Below are 16,486 nucleotides of genomic sequence, written 5' to 3'. Positions count from 1 at the left end.
TTTAAATAGACTCATCGTCACTCATCATAGCTTTCAGAAAGCATTTGGCTTTAGCTCCAGCTGAGAACCTCCTTCTCTAAATGTCTGCGGGTGGTGTGCACACTGCTCTGCTGTGGTGTCTACAGGCTGGGGCCAAGCGTTCTGGGAAGAGGACAGAGGGGCCCCTAAGCAAGAGGGCCAGAAACGGCATCTCAGGGATTGTGGAGGCCTCTCTGGTTCTCAGGTGTCCTCCTGCTACTCGTCCCAGTGGCGTTTATTAAACAGGAAGCCCAAGCCCGGGCTGAAAGAATAAAGGTTGGATGCCTCTCAGCGTTAATCTCTTTCTCCTTCCACTCAACAAGATGCATTCAGTTCCAGGTGTGACCTTTTAAAACATCGGAATGCCGCATCATGGTTTTAGACCGACACTAAAACATAAACCTCCAAATCGAAGAAGAAGCCCTGTAGGAAATACATTTTAAAGTATATATGTCTTTCTTTATGAGTCTACATTCATAGTTTGGGTTTAAAGGGATAGTTACATCGCTGGCCCGCCTAGCTCTGTCCAAAGTTTATAAATACACCAACCAACGCCTTTAAAGCTTGCTCATTAACACATTGTACTGTGTAGAGAACCCATGTGTTGACTCGTGTGCAGTCTAATTATTATAAAAAAGGATCTTGGATGAATCTTTTCCACTTTAATCAAACGTTTTACAGAGACACCGATAAGAGAAGATTGTAAGCAGATTAATCGATCATGAAAGTACGCTGCAGGCCTCATCCCGATACAGCCCAATAATGCGTGGGCTCCAGATTTAAACTTCTGCTCAAACCCGCTAGGCTGCAGTTTCTGAAACCTTCACTGGGGTCATCAGGTCCGACTTCCTGCTGGTGTTGGTTCATTTGTTCATCACATATTTTCTGACGCTTTCACCCAAAGCGACTTACAATCACACATCGTAGACTCAGCTACAGGGAGCAATGAGTGTAAGTGCCTTGCTCAAGGGACACATCGACGTGGGCTAGCAGAGCCGGGGATCGACTATTGCTCGTTTTATGTTTGTTGCTCGTTTTATGTTTGTTATTGTTTATGTGTTATTGTTTTATGTTTCTTATGATTTTTATGAGTTTACTTGTGTTATTGTTTTATGTTTGTTATTGTTTTGTTTGTTATTTGTATGGTAGTTATTGATTTATGGTTTTATTGTTTTATGTTTGTTACTGTTTTATGTTTATTATTGTTTTATGTTTATTATTGTTTTATGTTTATTATTGTTTCATGTTTATTCAGGGTGTCTACAGGAATAAACCAGTGAGATTTAAGACTTTTTAAGACCACGTCTATATAAAATTTAAGACCTAACTTACGATGGAAATATACATTAATCTAAATTAATTAATTCAAAGTAAACACACTGATGTCTGTTCAAAATTAACAGTATGGTGTAATGCAAAAGGATAACACAAATGTCATTGCTGTTGTAAATTATATTTATTAATACATTTTCAGAACATTTAAGTCCCATGAACAAATGTCTATAAAATTAAGTAAATATATTTTAAAAATACGTGCAACATAGTTCCTTTTGAACAAAGAAATCTCTAAAATAACATAAATAACATTTCCAGATGCTTTTAAAATGCAAATTCATTTACATAATAGAATGTATGTGTGTGTGTGTGAGTGAGTTCTCATGTCTCTATGTGATGGATGTTTGTGCACAGGTTCATGTCTCCTCCTGAGCTTTTGTGAATATACTAGGAAAACAATCCTTTTCAAACTGTATAAATATAAAAACTTCCAGTTGACATTTGGTCCATTCTCCTGGAAAAAAGAAAGAAAAAAGGCAGACATTAGCCAAACAACAGTCAACACATCTCTTCATGACACCACCACTTCAGATTAAAGCCCCATTATGTAGTTTTTCCCTTTTAGCGCCCCCTTCAGTTTTTGAGGTATTTAACGTTTACTTCAGTGTCGTAAATACCCAGTTCTGATAAAGAGCGTCAGACACTTGTATTGAGTTGGGATCATGTGTTGTCCTGTATTATAATTATTATTATTGTTATTATTTGTACGTGTCACGGGTTATAAAAGGTGACGAGGGAAGGTGATAAGTTTTTTGTTTGGAGGAAAGCTACTGACAGGCACTCTCCAAACATGCTGATCAAATGCTCTTGCCTGTCTTCAAACTTGAGAGCCCTGCTTATAAAGACTGGCAGGAACACTGAACTGGGCCCGGCACCGGCGGACGAGGTGAAGGGCGCAGGGTGACAGGCGCCGCCACGTTTCCGCCTGGTCGGTCAGCTGTTTGCCGCTTTTGGGTGGGGGTGGGTGCGTGCAGTCAGTTCCTTTTGTTTTGGGGACTGCAAAGACTTTGGGGACTGTCGGGATCCGGGGATTATACTCCATTTGAGTGGGTTTGATTGTTTGTAGTGGATGTGTTCATTTGGGGCTTCAGATGCATTGAATTTGATTTAATATAATAACATTTGGGTTTCCATATATCGACTGTTTTTCTTTTCGACCATTTGAGCAGAGAGTTAACACCAGAATTCGCAGATCCGCCATTCCCTTTTTTTAGCGTATTGTACCTTTTCCCTTGATTGAGTTGCTCAGGGTGAATGAAACAACACAACCAAAGAATGACAACATTTAGTTTAGATGAAATACGATCAGCGTTTCAGCGATATCGTTGTTTTCTAAATGTTTGAATGAATACGATGTGATCGGATACAATATTGTTGACAACACCAACAAGCTACATAAAAAGCTCATGCTGTAGCTGCGGGTAGCACTTTATGACATGCGTAATCACTGCCAGAAAGCAGGTCAGATACATCCGCTGGGGCGGCTCCAGAATCTTACATAGCGGAGTTATTTCCCCACAGACCCCCGATGGCGGAGCCGCAGATCGCCATATTAAAAGTCATTGTAGCGGCACCATTTTTTTCAAGCTGTTATTTTAAGGTACAATTGTTACAGAATGTTACTTTAATGTCAGACTGGATAAATATGAATGAATACTATTTTTACAAATTAAACAGCGAGACCATCTCTTAGCCTCGTGAACACTATGTGAACATATTGACAGGTAAACACCACTCTACTACCATTCTAAAACTATTTTTAATTAGTCTAATTCATGTGTAGTGCGCCTATGCATAGCGGTTATTAACTTGACACACGAGTAGAGCTTAACTATATGAAACACATACTCATATACATGAGGTTAGTTAATACATATATTTATGTTAGACTTACTTTGAGGTGCTGAAGTAGGTCCTGGTGTCACGGCCCATGAGCTCCACAGGATCCTGACGGGACCGGGTCATTTCACCAAGAGCACATGAAGTCCAGCTGTCTGCTCGCGGTGGTCTGGTCCAGAGTCTCGTGGTGGTCTGGTTCAGAGTCTCGTGGTGGTCTGGTCCAGAGTCTCGTGGTGGTCTGGTCCAGAGTCTCGTGGTGGTCTGGTCCAGAGTCTCGTGGTGGTCTGGTCCAGAGTCTCATGGTGGTCTGGTCCAGAGTCTCGTGGTGGTCTGGTCCAGAGTCTCATGGTGGTCTGGTCCAGAGTCTCATGGTGGTCTGGTCCAGAGTCTCGTGGTGGTCTGGTTCAGGGTCTCGTGGTGGTCTGGTCCAGAGTCTCGTGGTGGTCTGGTCCAGAGTCTCGTGGTGGTCTGGTCCAGAGTCTCATGGTGGTCTGGTCCAGAGTCTCATGGTGGTCTGGTCCAGAGTCTCGTGGTGGTCTGGTCCAGAGTCTCATGGTGGTCTGGTCCAGAGTCTCATGGTGGTCTGGTTCAGAGTCTCGTGGTGGTCTGGTCCAGAGTCTCATGGTGGTCTGGTCCAGAGTCTCATGGTGGTCTGGTCCAGAGTCTCATGGTGGTCTGGTCCAGAGTCTCATGGTGGTCTGGTCAGGAGAGTCGAGTCTCATGGTGGTCTGGTCCAGAGTCTCGTGGTGGTCTGGTCCAGAGTCTCGTGGTGGTCTGGTCCAGAGTCTCATGATGGTCTGGTCCAGAGTCTCGTAGTGGTCTGGTTCAGAGTCTCGTGGTGGTCTGGTCCAGAGTCTCGTGGTGGTCTGGTCCAGAGTCTCGTGGTGGTCTGGTCCAGAGTCTCATGGTGGTCTGGTTCAGAGTCTCGTGGTGGTCTGGTCTGGTCTCATGGTGGTCTGGTCCAGAGTCTCATGGTGGTCTGGTCCAGAGTCTCGTGGTGGTCTGGTCCAGAGTCTCGTGGTGGTCTGGTCCAGAGTCTCATGGTGGTCTGGTCCAGAGTCTCATGGTGGTCTGGTCCAGAGTCTCGTGGTGGTCTGGTCCAGAGTCTCGTGGTGGTCTGGTCCAGAGTCTCGTGGTGGTCTGGGTACATGTAGTTACACATGTAGTTACACATGTAGTTACACTCATGTAGTTACACACATGTAGTTACACACATGTAGTTACACACATGTAGTTACACACATGTAGTTACACTCATGTAGTTACACACATGTAGTTACACACATGTAGTTACACACATGTAGTTACACTCATGTAGTTACACACATGTAGTTACACACATGTAGTTACACTCATGTAGTTACACACATGTAGTTACACATGTAGTTACACACATGTAGTTACACTCATGTAGTTACACACCTGTAGTTACACACATGTAGTTACACACATGTAGTTACACTCATGTAGTTACACACATGTAGTTACACTCATGTAGTTACACACATGTAGTTACACTCATGTAGTTACACACATGTAGTTACACTCATGTAGTTACACACATGTAGTTACACTCATGTAGTTACACACATGTAGTTACACTCATGTAGTTACACTCATGTAGTTACACACATGTAGTTACACACATGTAGTTACACTCATGTAGTTACACTCATGTAGTTACACACATGTAGTTACACACATGTAGTTACACACATGTAGTTACACACATGTAGTTACACACATGTAGTTACACACATGTAGTTACACTCATGTAGTTACACACATGTAGTTACACTCATGTAGTTACACACCTGTAGTTACACACATGTAGTTACACACATGTAGTTACACTCATGTAGTTACACACATGTAGTTACACACATGTAGTGTAGTCTCTTTTTCTTCCTTGCCTCCTTTCCTTCCTTCCTTATCTCTTTTATTTGATTCCTTTCCTCCTTTCCTTTCTTACTTTACTACCTTCCTTTCCTACTTTCCTTCCTTTCTTTCCTACCTTCCTTTCCTTCCTACCTTCCTTGTCTCCTTTCTTTCCTTCCTTATCTCCTTTTCTTTCTTCCTTTCCTACCTTCCTTTCCTCATTTCCAACCGACATGGTGAACATTGAGAGGTGGAGTTGCTGAACAGACAAAGAACAGAAGAAAAAAGAGAACAGACGACCACAGCGAAGCACCGCAGTGATCAGTACACAACAACAACAACAACAAAGGAAGAACTTCAGGCATCACCACTTGAACAACGGCTTCCGACTGAGCGTCCTCGTGAACACACACACACACACACACACACACACACACACACACACACACACACACACACACACACACACACACACACACACACACACACACACGGCCTCTGGAGGCGTGAACATGAGGCGCATGGAGTGAAGAGCTCTAATGAGATAGTAATGAGGGGGGGGGGGGGGTCAACCTGTTTGTGTTCACGAGGATCTGCTCCACACCAGAGCCTCCAGAAACCAGCTGTTCACGTCTACTAACACAGGGAGGAAGAGGAAGAGGAGGAGGAGGAAGAGGAGGAGGAGGAGGAAGAGGAGGAAGAGGAAGAGAAGGAGACTTTTATTGAGACGGGTTAATAACTGAATGTGTTCATTGTGTAATTAGTGGTGATTTATTCACTGCTTTATACGGTCTGTTAGGACTGCAGGGAGGAAGAGGAGGCAGAGGAGGAGGAAGAGGAGAGATAATGGGGATACAGGGAAATTATCATCGCAGCAGAAATAACCTGGGACTTTTATTTTGATGAATTTTTTCTCTCCGCCATTTTACAGCCGGATCCTCGACCACGAGCTGAGCACACACCAATAGCTTCACACACACACACACACACACACACACACACACACACATACAGGTGCGCATCATCGGCATACAGCGGATCCCTCCTCGTTGGAGCTGGACCCGATCAGCCACTCATCACAGGACACACACACACACACACAAACAACAGGACACACACACACACACAAACAACAGGACACACACACACACACACACAAACAACAGGACACACACACACACACACAAACAACAGGACACACACACACACAAACAACAGGACACACACACACACACATTAACACGTCTCCCCATGTCTTGTCATAAAAAAATCCTTCAACCAATTAATGAAAGTTACCTTATTGGTCGTGTGTAGGAGTGAGATGTCTGTTAGAGACCTGTCAATCACCTGTAGCTCCGCCCCTAAAGCGTCCCCCGCTTTATGGTCTGACTCTAAAGGACCATAAAGTATAAATGATGACATCATGCTGTATAGAAGAAGACTTGAGACTAGAGACTGAGACATGAACTCATGTTTACAATGTTTACTGAGGGAAAACATCAAGAGGGAAGTAGAGTCACGATATAGACTTCTATACAACCAGAGGAGCCCCCTGGTGGCCAGGAGAGAGAATGCAGCCGTAGCACATGGAGCATGGACTTCTATACAACCAGAGCAGCCCCCTGGTGGTCAGGAGAGAGAATGCAGCTTTAACACACGGAGCATAGACTTCTATACAACCAGAGGAGTCGCCCCCTGGTGGTCAGGAGAGAGAACGCAGCTTTAACACATGAAACCATCTTATTGTGTTTATCGTCGTGTGATTTTATTCCCACATATAAACACAGATGTGGAAAGATGCTAATTTATTTAGTGAAGCCTGAAGACCGTAACATGCTGCCATGTCTTCGTTGTGGTGGCAGTGGGCGACGTGGACAGCTCGTGAGCGTTGTGTCATGTCTGTGTTCACTCGGCACAACGGCGGCTGCGTAATGGGTGTTGGTGTAAATGAGTGAATTCACCAGGTACTGTGTGCAATGGACTGGGCCGTGTTCTGAGGGGCAGGATTCACACGAGGGCATCACATATATTCGGTATATTCAGTGCTTAAAGAAGGAAAGATGTGAAGATGATGTCTTTGCTTTGCAGATCTACACTAATGTATGCAGGCGGCTGACGGGTCATTTTAACTCTTCGTCTTTCACAAATGTACAACGAGTTAATTCAGTATAAATAGACCTAACGGGCTGATTCAATTACCGGGCCGCCGACAGTTCGGGTCGCGGCGTCAGAGATGACGAGATTAGCTTTCGGCCTCAGCGATCGGAGCTCAGACGCATTTCTTCTGCGGGGAAAGCAGGAAATTAGGTCCAGTGAGACATTCAGCTCTAATCCAGCGCAGTTTGAAATAAAATTAGGCGAGGATTAAAAATGTTATGTCTTTGGGGCACATGTGTCTTCTAAAATATGTTTAATCTCACTTTTTAATAACTCATTTTAATGTGTGATTAATTTGGTGTTTGTGTATTTCCAGTGATTTGTTTTATATGATCATTTGAACATGTGTAAAGGCTCTATGAGTTCAATGAAAAGTGCTCGATGAAATATTTAGATTTTATCTGCTTCCTGATTGTGTCATTTTGGGCAATGCACTGATTTGCTAAGAGTGGATCCAGGAGATGGTAAGCTTAGCTTAGCATAATGATTAGCTTAGCATAAAGACACATACAGGAAACAGGTCAACTGATAACCCCAACCCTAACCCTCCCCTTAGCCTAACCCCAACCCCAACCCTAACCCCAACCCTCCCCTAACCCCAACCCCAACCCTCCCCCAACCCTCCCCTAACCGTCCCCTAACCCCAACCCCAACCCTCCCCCAACCGTCCCCTAACCCCAACCCCAAACCTCCCCTAACCCCAACCCCAACCCTCCCCTAACCCCAACCCTCCCCCAACCCTCCACTAACCCCAACCCTAACCCTCACCACGAAACCCACGACCCTGAGCCTGGATTGTTTGTTTGAACTTCTTGACATTAAATATTATTAAACGTAATTCACGCGCATCCGGAGCCTGATGTCCATCATCTGAGAAGAACCCAGTTTCAGAACTCTTGTCGTATGAAAAGAGAGAGAAGAGGAAACAAGGCAACGTTTCTGACCTTGGCGAACAGCGCACCCTTGGCTGCCAGGACGTCCTCCCGCCTCCCGTTGGGGTAGCACTCGAACCGCGCGTCCAGGATTGGGTAGCGGCTGGCCAGCATCAGCCCGCTGTTCAGGAATTTGAAGCTCGAGCAGCATCCCTTCCAGCCGTACCGGCCAACGTCACTCAGCACGTAGGGGAAGTAGCGGTGCAGCTGACGCCGCAGTCTGGTGGTCGACCCGTGGTCAAACACTTCCTGTAGAGCCAGAAAATCCAAGTTGGCGGGGAAAAAGGCGGAGATGTCGTGGTCGAACGTCTCGTCTCCGTGGCGGCGTTTTCTCCCGGGGCGTTTGAAGACTGACGTGCGGGGGACGTGAGAGAGAGTATTGTTGGATGCTACGCCGACGCCACCGTCGCCGCCGTGGTAACGGGCGAGGGATTCCCTGGAGGCCGTCATGCTGCCCGTGTCTCCGGCCTCCACGGGCCGATGGTTCCCCGTTTCGGCCTCCTCCTCCTGTGGGTCCGGCTCTGGGGCGCTGATGCTGATTTGAACCCGTGAGGCGTGAAGCGGGCAGTCTGAGGACGGCTTCGTCTGGGTCCCTTCCCCGTGCACCGGACAGTCGTGGAGGCCGTGGCCATCTTGAGCTCCCGTGGAATGCAAGGGGCAGTCTGGAGCCTCCCCCGAGGCGTGAACGGGGCAGTCCGAGCTGCCGCCGGTCCCCACGGGGTGGAGGGGGCAGTCTGCTGCTGCGTCGGGGTGAAGGGGGCATTCAGGGCCCTGGTCTCCTGCAGAGGGGTGCACGGGGCATTCAGGGCCCTGGTCTCCTGCAGAGGGGTGCACGGGGCAGTCGGCGGCACCCGCGGTGTGGATTGGGCACTCGGCGACGGGTTCGGGTTCGGCGGGTCCGTTGGTGGTGTGGGTTTGGTCTGGACGCTGGTCCAGAGAGGAGGTGCGGCGGAATCCTGTGGCGAGGCTGCTGAAGGACACCGCGCTGAACAGAACAAAAGGAAATGCATTGGGTTTAGTTTGATGACAGGAGTGGACTCTCTCACTGCCGTGAGACGTGGGCGGGAGGAGCGATCCTCACCTGATGGAAGTGTTGGTCGGCGAGTCGATGTAGATCTTGATCTGAGGCCGACTGGCCCCGTTGCGGATCCTCTTCCCCACCTCCCGGGCTCTCCTGTGCGTGTCCGACAGGTTGTTGAACCTGGCCAGAGAGTCGGGCAGCAGGCATACGTTGGCGCTGCAGAAACAGAAGCTCCTGCCCTGCGGCCTCCAATCCCCGAGGCCGACGCCCCCTGGCCCGGCCTGGCCCTGCTCGGCCTGGTGTTTGTCTGGCCTGCAGAAGGTAAGCAACGAAAACATCAAGACAAACAGAGGCTCCGTAGGACACAATGTATGGAAAGAAAAGCCTGAGTTTAGGAAATTCGGTCATTCACTCTCTAGTTGCTCAGCGTATTAGCTTAGCTTAGCTTAGCATAAAGCAGAGAAGCAGAGAGGAACCGCTACCTGGCTCATTATGCATGTTTATGTTGAGGGGCAGACACATTTAAATATCTTTGAAAGAACATATGCAGCCTCATTTGGAGAACATGCATATACATCTACCTTAGAATATTTACTGTCTGCATTACGTTTCTGCAATAATCTTCATATCAGTCATTATTTTTCTGATCTGTTTTTGTATGCTTTCTGTATGTTTGGTTTGTCTTGTCTTGGGTTTTTGTCTCGTAACTTCCTGTTTTATTTTGAAGCCTAACTCCCCCTCTCGTTTCAGGTCACTTGCCCTTCCTCATGTGTCACCGGTGTGATGGTCCCCCCTGACCCCTGACCCCTGACCCTGATCGTTTCCACCTGTTCCCCGTGACCCTCATGTGCTTCTAGTCTCGTCTCCCCTTTGGTCCAAAGTGTTTGGTCCTTGGCCCTCAGCCCTTTGCCACAGCCAGAGTCTCTTTTTCCAAGAGTATTGCCAAACCACTTGAGTTGTTTCCTGCTTCCTCCTTGAGAGTGACTTTTCGTTTGTAAAGTTTCTAGTTTAGCTTTGTTTTGTTTCATTTGTCAGCCGTTTTGCGGCCCTCCCGTTTGGAGTGATTTTGTGTTTAGATGAGCTCTAGATAGTTGGTAGAGCCTCCAGTTTTAGGTGTGCCGTTTCTTTTGTCCCGTTTTCTCTGTAGTTTTGCTTTTCCTTTTATTGGAGACTTTCATTCTCAGGAAGTTTGTTCTTTCGCGAGTTGCCAGGCCCCAGTACATTTTGTGAGTTTTTTTTCATACCCATTTATTTGTCACTCCTCAAAGAGGATCTGAATTCAATAAAGTGGGCTTGTACGTTCTATTCTCTGCATCTGAGTCCTCATTTTAGTCCAGGCCTGACACTTTCCATACCACCAGCATTTTATTTTTCTTCCCAAATGTATCAACCTAACATTATCTACTGACTCCTTTGATCCTCTGTTATGGATAAACCTCGAACCCTTTCAATTATTCGTGAGTACGTGCATTGTGAGGCAGCTGCATAATTACTGGAAACAAACACGGCTAACAAAGGGAATGTATAACATTGTGTGCCACTTGTAAATCAGAATAACCGGGAGAAAGAGCTGCTCCTCCACAGCAAACGGATCTAAATACAGCGTTTCAAATTCCGTGGTCATGGTGGGTAGCCACTCCGCTGTGTGTTTGGATAACCAAACACTCACTGAGAGCTGATTGAGCCTGGCAGCTGGAGGCCAGACCAATGAACTCTTTACAGTAATGACTCCATGTTCTGCCTCTTGTCCAAACTCGGGGAACAATGGCACGGTAGATGGAAAATGAAGCATGGCTCGGCAAGTGAACGGCCTCTTGTCCACCTAAGATTCAGAAACCCATTCGATGAAGAGGTTAGGAGGACATCGACAGTGAAACTGGCTGTTCCCAGAACAGTTTGGATGGAGACCACATTGCCATGAGATAACAGGCTGCTATGCTAGGGATGGGAATTATTCTATCCAACTATACGCCATTTATGACAATCTATATGACAAACGGCGTGTTTTATGACAAATACAAACTGATTGGTGCAACCGCTGTAACTATGACCTGAGGACTTTCAGGAGACCTTCTGAGTACTTTTAGAGGACCTTCTGAGTACTTCTAGAGGACCTTCTGAGTACTTTTAGAGGACCTTCTGAGTACTTTCAGGAGACCTTCAGGAGACGGTTTGAGGTCTTTTAGAGGACCTTCTGAGTACTTTCAGGAGACCATCAGGAGACCTTCTGAGTACTTTTAGAGGACCTTCTGAGGACTTTTAGAAGACCTTCAGGAGACGCTTTGAGGTCTTTTAGAATACCTTCTGTGGACTTTTAGAGGACCTTCTGTGGACTTTTAGAGGACCTTCTGTGGACTTTTAGAGGACCTTCTGAGGACTTTTAGAAGACCTAAGGACTTCCAGGAGACCTTTTGAGAACTTTTAGAGGACCGTCTGTGGACTTTTAGAGGACCTTCTGTGGACTTTTAGAGGACCTTCTAAGGGCTTTCAGGAGATCTTTTGAGGAATTTAATTTTAGAAGACCTTCTGTGGACTTTCAGGAGACATATTAAGGACATTTAGAGGACCTGAGGACATTTAGAGGACCTTCTGAGGACTTTCAGGGAACCTTCAGAGGACGTGAAAGGAGCAGATAATAGCCATACTAACATATTACTCCTTTTCTCTTCAGGTTTAATGGCTTTGCGGTTAACATTTTGAGAACTAGCACTAACAACACCACAGGCAGGAGATTTGACTTGAAAACAAGAGGCAGTAAAACAAAGCTGCACACTAACCTGCGGTGGCTGTACAGGTACGGCTGGCGGACGGCCTGCAGCGGAGCCCAGAGGACGAAGCCCAGCAGGGCGAGTGGCAGCGAGGCGAGAAAGAGGAGCAGGTAAAGAGGCGCGGAGATCACCGCGCACAGGGTGCGGAAGGAGCAGGGGTCCTGGGAGCGCCGGCGCTTCTCCAGCGACGTGGCCACGCAGGAGGCCAGCAGCTGGTCCAGGAGCCAGTAGCAGGGGAACACCAGGCTCCACGACAAGCCATCCAGGAAGTGCAGACAGGCCCCGGAGTAAGGGGTGGTGTGGAGAACCATCTCGTTCCTTTCCTTTCTCCCTCTCTCCTTCTTCTCTCTGTCGCTATGTCCACACCCACATGCACTCGTTGAACGAGCAAATGCAAATCTGTTCCAGAGATGACGTGAATTTAAAAAATAAATCAGATTCAAATGTAAACCCGACACTACATGGCTTGGGGCGATTTATTGAGTTGATCTTCAGGGACGAGCCTGTCTCGGGATCACCTCCCCTCGGTCAGCAGGTACAAGGTGGGTCAAGGGGCGCAGTGTGGCGGGGAGGGGCGTCCATGACGAGAGATCTTCCGTTGATGAAGGGTCTACAATTGCGAGGACTCCAGCGACCTCGGGAGGGGGCGGCCATTAAATGTCACCCGGCCGCTGAACATCGCCGTTTCCTTCGGACCTGGAGAGAGAGAGAGCGAATCGATAGAACAAGAGAGCAAGGAAATAGGGAGAGAGAGAGAGAGAGAGAGAAAGGTGGGGAGGAACAAGAAACAGGAGGTCAGTGATGGACAATGACCCTTGTTTACCTCCTGTTGTGTGTGAACGCATCATGGATGGACTCCAGTTGGTGCTTTGAAGTCCACAGACACAAATAAAGATCATTCTGTGGCTCGTTTCCAACACGGCGACCGCCAATCAGAACTTTAATGTCCTGAGAAAAATGTGATCCAAACGAAGGCAAAGCATCGGATCCATTGATGAAAGAAGCTCTCTGTTCAGCAGCATGGAGACGAGCTCACAGTCGGATAACAGCTTCAACATCAAAGGCAAATGTAAACTATTCAATACAACCAGCAGACAACATGGAACAAACAACAACACGTGGTGTTCCCTCCAGAGAGCGCCCTGACCACAGAGACCACCTCCTCCTCTCCTCTGATCACCTCCTCCTCTCCTCTAACGACCTCCTCCTCTCCTCTGATGACCTCCTCCTCTCCTCTGACGACCTCCTCCTCTCCTCTAACGACCTCCTCCTCTCCTCTGATCACCTCCTCCTCTCCTCTGATGACCTCCTCCTCTCCACCCTCAGCAACCGCCTCACAGATATAAAGACCTGGATGCAAATTCATCTTCCTCGAACTCGACAGCGACAGATGTGAAACCCTCATCATCCTCATCGGCCAACAGATCCCGTCACAGCGTCTCCCTCTGCTGCTGCTTCCTCACACTTCTGTGACCTCGGTGTCATCTTTGATCCAACCCTCCCGACCTTCATCACCTCTCGACTGGCCTCCTGTACGGCCCACCAGGCCTCCAGGAGCTCCACTGGCTCCGCCCCTCCATACCTTTCGGACCTCCTCAGATCCCCCCCCCCCTCCTGGTGGGACGGGGTCTTCTCCACTGCTGGCCCCTCCCTCTGGAACGCTCTCAGATGATTTCCGTCACTCGCCACTTTCAAAACTACACTTTAAACTCATTTATTTAAATCTGCATTTAACCCGTGATGCTAATGAATTATTTGTAATGTTTTGTTTCTTTCTGTTATGTCATCTCGTTGTTGTTTATATTGTTATTGCTTCCATTGTTTGAGTTGTTTACCATGTAAAGTGTCTTTGAGTACCTTTTTAAAGCGCGATACAAATAAAATGATACAAAACTAAGAGATAACTTCATTTAATGTTAAGTTAACTGAATCTCTTAATACAAAGTGTATCGCCGTAGATAATCTATCATTTATACATTTTAATAACACAAGCTATAACATTAGCATAAAGACATGCACCGCAGCCTCACCCCGGTTCGTATGGATGTGAATGAGTGTTGGTGGTGGTCGGAGGGGCCGTAGGCGCTGATTGGCTGCCACGCTTCCGTCAGTCTGCCCCAGGGCAGCTGTGGCTACTGATGTAGCTTACCACCACCGGGATGACTGTGTGTGTGACTACTGGACTCTGTAAAGCGACTTCGGGATGTCGGCATGCCTTGAGAAGCGCTATATAAAATAAATGATTATTATTATTATTATTATAACATTTAAGTCCTGGAGTGCGAATACAAGTTATTCCACAACAGCAACACTTTAACATGTGCTCCCGCTCTATTTGAATCACGACGGTCCCGATCGATCGTCTCCCTGACCGCCGCCGGACAGCCGGACAGCAGGGAGGCGTTTCAACACGATGGGAAGCATCGACCCGCCGGCCTGAATAAATGATGAAGAGATTAATTCATTCGTGACAACGGCCCCCGGGGGCCACCTGAGCACCGGGGCCGACACACGCCAACGGGGGATAATACATCAGGTGAAGGCCACGCCCCCAAATACACCCATAGGCAGCTGTCCTCACGCGACAGGCGTCCAATCGAGCTGTTGGGAGACATGTGATAGACCAACCTGACTGGCCGACTGTTTACCTGACCGGCCGACTGTTTACCTGTCTGGCCGACTGTTTACCTGACCGGCCGACTGTTTACCTGTCTGGCCGACTGTTTACCTGTCTGGCCGACTGTTTACCTGACTGGCCGACTGTTTACCTGTCTGGCCGACTGTTTACCTGACTGGCCGACTGTTTACCTGTCTGGCCGACTGTTTACCTGACTGGCCGACTGTTTACCTGACTGGCCGACTGTTTACCTGACTGGCCGACTGTTTACCTGTCTGGCCGACTGTTTACCTGACTGGCCGACTGTTTACCTGTCTGGCCGACTGTTTACCTGACCGGCCGACTGTTTACCTGACCGGCCGACTGTTTACCTGTCTGGCCGACTGTTTACCTGACTGGCCGACTGTTTACCTGTCTGGCTGACTGTTTACCTGACTGGCCCACTGTTTACCTGACCGGCCGACTGTTTACCTGTCTGGTCGACTGTTTACCTGACCGGCCGACTGTTTACCTGACCGGCCGACTGTTTACCTGTCTGGCCGACTGTTTACCTGTCTGGTTGACTGTTTACCTGTCTGGCCGACTGTTTACCTGACTGGCCGACTGTTTACCTGTCTGGCCGACTGTTTACCTGTCTGGCTGACTGTTTACCTGTCTGGCCGACTGTTTACCTGTCTGGCTGACTGTTTACCTGACTGGCCGACTGTTTACCTGTCTGGTCGACTGTTTACCTGATTGGCCGACTGTTTACCTGTCTGGCCGACTGTTTACCTGACCGGCTGACTGTTTAATTGTCTGCCGGCCTGATGTGCGGTCGTCAGGCAGATTAGCAGGACGACAGACCGCACTTCCAACCTCAGCCACCTGGTGGCCTCTGGCGTGGTGGTAGGACTTAGGCCCTGGTCGTGACTGTATCTTTAAGACGGTGATGTCACTGTGCGGTGGGTCAGGGTCCAACGTGGACAGAATATGATGAGTGGAGCTTTAATGGGAGAGCAGTGTGGAGGTCGTCGACCTTTCCCTCATTTACACACATCATGACTACTTAGAGCGACCGGATGACAGCTGGTCGAGACAACAGAGGCCGGCCTTTGTGTTCTTGCTTTTGTTTAGCTTCTGTTCTCTAAATCCAGCTCGATCCAGACGTCACTCGGCCTGTAAAGTGTGAAGCGAGGGCCGAGTCGCTGCAGAGGGAGAACGGACTCACGAGAACACGATCACATCTCCGCTCAGACACGAGGCGGAGGCGGCGGGCGGCAGCAGCACGTGCAGGGTGAGTGAGGATGGAGGACATGTGTGGTTCAAGTCCACTCATCTTCTGTTCTATGCAAGAAGAGGTTTTTCAATAGCAAATGCCATAAAAAAAAAAACATTCTTAAAAAAAAAAAAAAAACTCTCAAAAAAAAAAATGCTTTCTCTCAAAACCTTTTTTGTGTGTAATAAAGAAGACACAAATCTCCTTCCGCTTTTCAGGCTGTTCAACACTGTCTGTCGGTAAAATGGAGGAACCGCACGGGGGAGGAGATGGAGGACATGTGTGTGTGTTCAAGTCCCCCACAGATCAAGTCCTTCTATGCAAGAAAAGAGTTTTGAAAGCAAATTTTGATAGCAAACATAAAAAACATTTGCTCTCAAATAAAAAAAAATCTCTAAAAAAAAAATGCTTTCTCTCAAAACCTTTTTGTTTGTGTAATAAAGACACAAATCTCCCTTCCTACGCTTCAGGCTGTTCAACACTGTCTGTCGGGTAAATGGGAGGAACCATTGGAGGGACCATTGGAGGGACCATTGGAGGGACCATTAGAGGGACCATTGGAGGAACCATTGGAGGGACCATTGGAGGGACCATTGGAGGAACCATTGGAGGGACCATTGGAGGGACCATTGGAGGAACCATTGGAGGGACCATTGGAGGAACCAT

At 47.8% G+C, this 16,486-nt stretch overlaps 1 protein-coding gene and 1 long non-coding RNA gene across 4 annotated transcripts in view; both read right to left on the bottom strand.

Moving 5' to 3' along the window:
• Window positions 1–1,455: 1,455 nt before the first annotated feature.
• On the bottom strand, window positions 1,456–3,519 carry LOC130194842 (uncharacterized). The gene is made up of 2 exons (XR_008831974.1): window positions 3,248–3,519; window positions 1,456–1,807 (listed from the first exon to the last, which is right to left on the bottom strand). It is a non-coding gene; the product is annotated as an uncharacterized LOC130194842 (long non-coding RNA).
• A 2,847-nt stretch (window positions 3,520–6,366) lies between these two features.
• smpd3 (sphingomyelin phosphodiesterase 3) overlaps window positions 6,367–16,486 on the bottom strand; it is a 38,081-nt gene continuing 27,961 nt past the window's right edge. For 2 of the 3 annotated variants that reach the window (XM_056415930.1, XM_056415931.1), the window contains 4 exons: window positions 11,958–12,644; window positions 9,241–9,492; window positions 8,172–9,144; window positions 6,539–6,692 (listed from right to left, as the gene is read on the bottom strand). In XM_056415930.1, the coding sequence (XP_056271905.1) occupies window positions 6,672–6,692; window positions 8,172–9,144; window positions 9,241–9,492; window positions 11,958–12,259 (1,548 nt within the window). In that variant the 5' untranslated portion in view covers window positions 12,260–12,644 and the 3' untranslated portion in view covers window positions 6,539–6,671. Of the gene's footprint in view, window positions 6,462–6,538; window positions 6,693–8,171; window positions 9,145–9,240; window positions 9,493–11,957; window positions 12,645–16,486 lie in introns of those variants that run through there. The other variant, XR_008831950.1, reaches the window with a different exon arrangement.

The sequence above is a fragment of the Pseudoliparis swirei genome, chromosome 6 (genome assembly GCF_029220125.1).
Source record: "Pseudoliparis swirei isolate HS2019 ecotype Mariana Trench chromosome 6, NWPU_hadal_v1, whole genome shotgun sequence".
NCBI lineage: Eukaryota > Metazoa > Chordata > Actinopteri > Perciformes > Liparidae > Pseudoliparis > Pseudoliparis swirei.
Note: the sequence above shows the minus strand (reverse complement) of the source record. Positions and strands in the feature narration are given on the sequence as shown.